The 6,228-nt window shown below is 57.6% G+C and overlaps 1 protein-coding gene across 1 annotated transcript in view; it reads right to left on the bottom strand.

Moving 5' to 3' along the window:
- Positions 1–2,715: 2,715 nt before the first annotated feature.
- PSD4 (pleckstrin and Sec7 domain containing 4) overlaps positions 2,716–6,228 on the bottom strand; it is a 39,688-nt gene continuing 36,175 nt past the window's right edge. Inside the window, exons 15-16 of the mRNA XM_056124259.1 lie at positions 5,987–6,130; positions 2,716–3,313 (exon numbers count right to left, since the gene is read on the bottom strand). Of these exons, the coding sequence (XP_055980234.1) occupies positions 3,056–3,313; positions 5,987–6,130 (402 nt within the window). The 3' untranslated portion in view covers positions 2,716–3,055. The remainder of the gene's footprint in view (positions 3,314–5,986; positions 6,131–6,228) is intronic.

Genomic DNA, 6,228 nt, shown 5'->3' with positions numbered 1-6,228 from the left:
GATCCCAGCAGCGGGCCTTAAGTCATTCCACTTCCCTCTCTTGAGATTTCCAGGCAGTCTCCCAAGGGTGGGCTTGGAAACCACAATCCACACCACACGGGGTGCAGCCTTGGCCCTCCCTTCCTGCCGTGTCTTGCCCCCAACCCTCCAGTCCCCAGCGCATCCCACTTGCTGCCTCCCCCAGACTCAGAGCCCACAAAGGACCCAGCCTGTGTGATCTTTTGTGTTTCCTTGGCACCGGGCCATAGACAACAGTCACAGCAGAGGAGATGCTATGCAATCAGCCTGCTGTGCATGGAGGCCCGAAGGCCGACTCCCCTCCATGCCCTAGGAAGAAACTCCCTGGCTCTGACCCCACGCTGAGGAGGAGCTCAGGGTGGAGGCAAGGTCAGAAGCAGGCTCGTGGAGTTTCATCTAGCCCATCATCAGCTCTGGGCTTGGAGGGAGCGGGTCGTAGGGGTCAGTTTTCACTTCTCATTGAAGCTTTCTGTGTGCCGATATAATTCTGTACAAGCCCCACTGTAGGCTGACCCCACACTCCACCTGCAGGATGATGTCAAAGTCTTACCACTTGCCTGGTAGAAACGTTTCCAGCTAGCAGGAGGTCTGGTCTGGGCCACCGTGGGTTCAGGAGTGTGCAAGGCTCAGGTTCTGGCTGCCTGGCACCAATGCTAATAACCCTTACCAGGTTGGTGAAAGTCAGCAAGATGCAAGTCCGCCCCCTAGTGGCCATATGCCCCAGCGGCAGTTCCGCAACTGCAGATGCAAGCCCAAATCAGTCAGCCCTTAAGGTCTCAGGTGAGCCCTTATGGGGCAGCCATGCAGACACACCTCTACCTTAATTCTGGTTTCTGAAATAAGGAGCCAGGGTCGGTGATGTCAAAGGATGCACTCATGGGCCCTCCATGTAGACACCTCAGTTCCAGAGCGCCTGATACTAGAGACAGGTGGACGTTGCTATGGCCATGCACACTAGTAACGAAAGGAGCATCCTGCATCTGCTCCTGGTCTGGTGCGGCTGAGTCAGATCCTGGGCTCAAGGGGAGCTCAAGTCTTCTGCTGATTCTCCACAAGATGCAGCAGCCTCTGCACTCATGGCTGGGGAGCGCGGGGCCTGGCATCACCTCCTGATGCTCAAAGGGCTGTTTTTTTTTTTTCTTTTTGGGTTACTACTGGTTCTGCACTCAGGAATGACTCCTGGCGGTGCTCAGGGGACCTTGTGAGATGCTGGGAATTGGGGAACCTTATGAGATGTTGGGAATTGAACCCCGGTCAGCCGCATGCAAGGAAAATGTTCTACCCGCTGTGCTATCGCTCCAGCCCCAGGGGCTGGTTTCATTTATGACCGAGTTCCCAAACCCTGCCCCACGCAAAGTGGACCTCATCTGGGGCATGAACCAGTGGACATGAACCAGCAGGAGCCTAGCTTTCACAGATCTTGCACGTGGGGCAGTCGTGAAGAGTGTCCCACGATATGCAGACATGGACAGGCATATTCATCTGCACGCACAAACACCCGTGGACACCCATGATGCGTACAAAGGCTTGCACATGCATGCACACACTGACACGTGCACACATGCATACACATTCGCAGATGCATGCATGCAGATGCATGCACACACACACGCACCAGAGCGACTCAGGGGACAAGGGGACAGCCTGCAGTCACAAAAGGCCCCGCTCCTCAGGCCCACCTGCCACCCGCCCCACACACCTGAGCGGCCTCCTGGTTCTCAGCCCATCTTTATTGTGCATGGCCCAGCCCTGACCCTCCTCCGGGCTCCCTTCCAGAGCCAGCACCACCTGGTGGCGTGCCAGGCCCCGGGGCTGCTCATGGGCCCGGCAGGGAGGAGGCAGCCCAGCAGGAAGGCCACAGAGGCCATCCGTCAGCCAGCGGGTAGCAGGCAGCGGGCAGCGAGAGGCCCCTCTTGGCGGGCCGCCTGCTCGCACACTTGGCTGAACAGAGACAATGGTGGCTGCTTCTCCAGCCCAGCCTTTTTCCCACAGGGAGGGCTTTGGGTCCTGGAGGCTCCGGAACACCCCCGGCCCCACCACAGAGCAGGGCCAGCTGAGAGGCAGCCAAAGGGCAGCCCATAGGACTGGCCAGGGTCCCGTGAGCTGGCCGCTGGGGAGGAAGGAGAGGCTGGGTACTGGTGCTCCTCAGAACCGGGGCTCAGAGATGGGGCAGGCTGAGAGCCCGTGCGGACCCTCTGACACTCAACACCCAGGGCCTGAGCCAACCGCTCCCATCTTCAGACTGAACCTCATGCTCTGTGCCCTGCCAGGGGCCACAGAGGCCCTTGTTCTGTCCCTTCCAGCCTTCTCACCCATGCCTCACCCTGAGTGGGGGAGGCTGGAGCTATCTATCCCTCCCCGCCTGCCTCAGGGAAAGGCCCAGGAGGGCGAAAGGCTCAGTGAGGCCTGGGGGTGAGACAGGAATCCTGACTAGATGCAGGAGCAGAGACCTTTGTCCTATGTCCGTGCCAGAGGCCGATGGGGGGCTTTCTCAAAGTGTCTTGCAGGGGGTCTCCTGATTACAGAGCAAATGCCACCCTCCTGATTACAGAGCTGCAGCTCCACCTCCCCCATTCTCCAGCTCTCCCCTGTCTACTTCTGTCCCCCCAGTTGTTCCCCAGCTCCCCTGTCTCCCCTCTCCGGTCTCTGTCTTGCCCCATCTGTCTCCTCCTATTCCCTATCTCCCCAACTTCTCCCTCCCCACCCCCCACTGTCCCACACAGAGGCCTCCACTGCTGGGTGCTGGGTGTCCGAGGCCCGGCCCGGCCCACTGAACTGACTCACAGACCTGCACACAGCAGCTGGCACAGGCTCCGAGGCCCACCAGGCTCTGGAGAAGCTGACAGGCTACACGCAGTCTGGGAGAGAGTGTCCTCACGTCCCGTCTGGCTCACACAGGTCAGGGCCGGGTGGGCAGGGCAGCTGTGGGTGCACAGCAATGGAGACCCACCCAGCAGTGCGAAGTGTCCTATGGAGAAGGGCCCCTAGGGGACTCGGCCCTCGGGCCAGCCCGGCCAGACTGGGGCTCAGCCCCGCTTCACAGCTGGTTGCGGTTCCGCTTGGGGATGATCTTGCGGTAGGTCCTGCGCTCCGAAATGTTGCGCTTCACCTTGGCCGTGGTGGGGGCCTCGTCCTGGTGCAGGGATGGGCTGGAGTGAGACTTCTTCAGGCTGGACTTGGGCTCCCGGGGGCCGCAAGCTTCCTGGGCCAGCTGCTCCTCCCACAGGTCCAGGTCATCGTCTGGGCAGCGCAGACGGCTCAGCAGCACCTGCACGTAGGTCTCGTAGCGGCTTTTCTGCAACACACCCGCCCCCATCGCCTTAGCCATACACAGGGGCTTCCGGGCCCAGGTCCCCACAGGCGCCAGAGGCGGCGGCTTTGGTGGGCACTGTGGCACACGGAAGAAGCCAGATCTTGCAGAATGTATGGGGCCCCGTGAGGACCCACCACGGTGATGGACATGCTAAGGCCACATCCCGGGAAGCCCTCCCATCCGAGCCCTCCCCCTCTGCCTGAGATCCGGGCTGCCACCCCCTGCCCCCTTCCCCGATACATACACACACAGTGTGCACATCTGCACTCAGCCCTAATTGGCTCTGAATCGCATTTTAACAATTGACATCTGGAGAAGCTGCCGCCAACTAGCCTCATCTGTCTGCTCCCGAGGCTGATAACCACCTCGGAGTTTCCCCCACGCCTGTTCCCTCACTCCCACCTCCTGTGCCCTGGGTCCTGTCCCTGGGGGGCTGAGCAGCAACCGTTACCCCTGCTTTACAGAGAGGGGCATGAGGGCCTGGAGAGTCCAGGCTTTGGTTGTTGGCACCTACAGGTGCAGCCCTGGAGGCCCCCAACCACCTCAGGGAGGTCCCGAGGATGCTCAGAACTGTGGGACCCTAAGCAGCACCATCTCCTCCAGTCCTGGTGCTGAATCCATGGCCTGGTGGGTTCACCTGGAGCACCTCGGAGGCCCAAAACTGAAAGGAAAAAATTCAAAAGAAGGAAAACACAGGAGGGCCAGGCACTTGCTAAAGATTCTAGCTGGTCAGTGAGGAGAGGCTGGGTTTCTGCAGGCTGAGCTGAGGTCCTTGGCAGACCCCCATAGCTAGAAAGGGGTGAGCTCAGCCAGACAAGCCACCAACAGGCCAGATGGATGGGTGGGCGGGCAGGAGGGCACAGTAGGACGCACTGCTGACCCTGAGCTTCCTTCTCTGCTTGTTGCCTCTGAATGGCTGCTGATCTCACTCCTAAGACAACCTTCACAGGCCCCTCTTACTTAGGGCCCTAGAGTGTGAAGGGACATGAGATGGTAGGTGGCAGTGAAGCCTTTTGGACTTCGTCATTGAGCTAAGGAAGGTCATTCCAGAGTCACGACCCCCCAGGAGTCCTGTTCGGGATTGGAAGGGCACATGCTCTCATCTGCTATGGAATCTCTCCATCTTTCAGTCCCCAGCTTGGAGCTGGGAACAAGGATCCTGAAGGCAGAGTTATCAGCAAACTACATGAATAATCCACACAATCAATACCAGCTCCCCAAATATTACCTGTTGTTACTAGGGAGATATCAGGGGGACACTAACTCAGCTAAATATCTTTTTTTATTTATTTATTTTTTGCATTTTGGGTCACACTCGACGATGCACAGGGGTTACTGGCTCATGCACTCAGGGGTTACTCCTAGCTCATGCACTCAGGAATTACTCCTGGCGGTGCTGGGGAGAACCATATGGGATGCTGGGAATCGAACCTAGGTTGGCCGCGTGCCCTGTCGTCCTACCCGCTGTGCTATCGCCCCAGTCCCTCAGCTAAACTTCTAACTTAAGGAAAATTAAATTCAAGTTGCCTCCTAAATAAGGCAGAGGTGAGGTGTGCCAATTTCCTGTAACCTAAAACACATCAGGTGTCATCCCTCAAGCAGCTCCTGCATATACACAGATCCTGCATCTCTGGATTCCAGCTGGCTGAATCTGAAAATGAAGAACCCGCAGACGAAAAACTATCTGCTCATAAGTGGACCTGCCCAATCCATATCCTGGTTATTCAAGGGCTGTCCACTCTTAAAAGCATTTCATAAACACATGTATGAACTATGTACATATATATGTATGTGTGTGTGTGTGTGTGTGTGTGTGTGTGGCTGGAGCGAGAGCACAGCGGGTAGGGCATTTGCCTAGCAAGTGGCCAACATTGCCGATCCGGGTTCGATTCCTCTGCCCCTCTCCGAGAGCCTGGCAAGCTACCAAGAGTATCTCGCCCGCACGGCAAAGCCTGGCAAGCTACCCGTCATGTATTCGATATGTCAAACACAGTAACAATTGTCACAATGGAGACATTACTGGGCCCGCTCGAGCAAACTGATGAACAACGGGAGGACAGTGACAGTGATATATATGTATGTGTGTGTATATATATATATGTATGTATGTATGTATGTATGTAGTGAGTAGTTTGCCTTGCATGCGGCCGACTCAGGTCTGATTCCTCCGTTCCTCTCCGAGAGCTCGGCAAGCTACCGAGAGTATCCCGCCCATATGGCAGAGGTTGGTAAGCTCCCGGTGGCGTATTCAATATGCCAAAAACAGTAACAACAAGTCTCACAATGGAGACATTACTGGTGTCCACTCGAGCAAATGGATGAACAACGAGAGGACAGTGATTTTACACACACACACACACACACACACACACACACACACACATATCTATGTAGCCCCCCACTAAGAGTATCTCCAGACACGCCTGCTCTGCACTCCCAGGACAAGCACAAGACGTGAGGGTCTGTGGCACAGAAACACACACTCCCCCCAGCCTGGCCTGTGTGCCTCGCAAGTTCTGCTCGACTTCTCAGGGCCCTGGGGCCCGGTCAGCAGCCACACGATTCCCAGAGCTCCAAGGCAGGACACGGCCACACGGGGGCGGCAGAGGTGCAGCCGTGGAGCCCTTCGAGGCCAGCCATGGACTGGGGCATCACCTCATACTCCAGGTACTCCTTCCGCAAGCGGTACTCCTCCACATCGCGACTGCGGCCCCGGCGCTCTGGCAGCTTCCTCTGCAGGTCCAGCAGGTCGTCGGCGGCAGCATCTAGGCAGTTCTCATGGGCCCGATGCTGCTCCTCCTGGGGACAGAGTGACCTGGAAAAGCTGACCTGAGTGCCCCACCTGGGCAGCTGGGAAGCGCTTTGCACGTGGCCCACCTGAGTTGGACCCCCGGTAC

Source organism: Sorex fumeus, unplaced genomic scaffold (genome assembly GCF_029834395.1).
Source record: "Sorex fumeus unplaced genomic scaffold, SorFum_2.1 ptg000006l, whole genome shotgun sequence".
In the NCBI taxonomy this organism is placed as follows: domain Eukaryota; kingdom Metazoa; phylum Chordata; class Mammalia; order Eulipotyphla; family Soricidae; genus Sorex; species Sorex fumeus.
The sequence above is the reverse complement of the archived record's forward strand: the minus strand, read 5'-3'. Positions and strand labels throughout refer to the sequence as shown.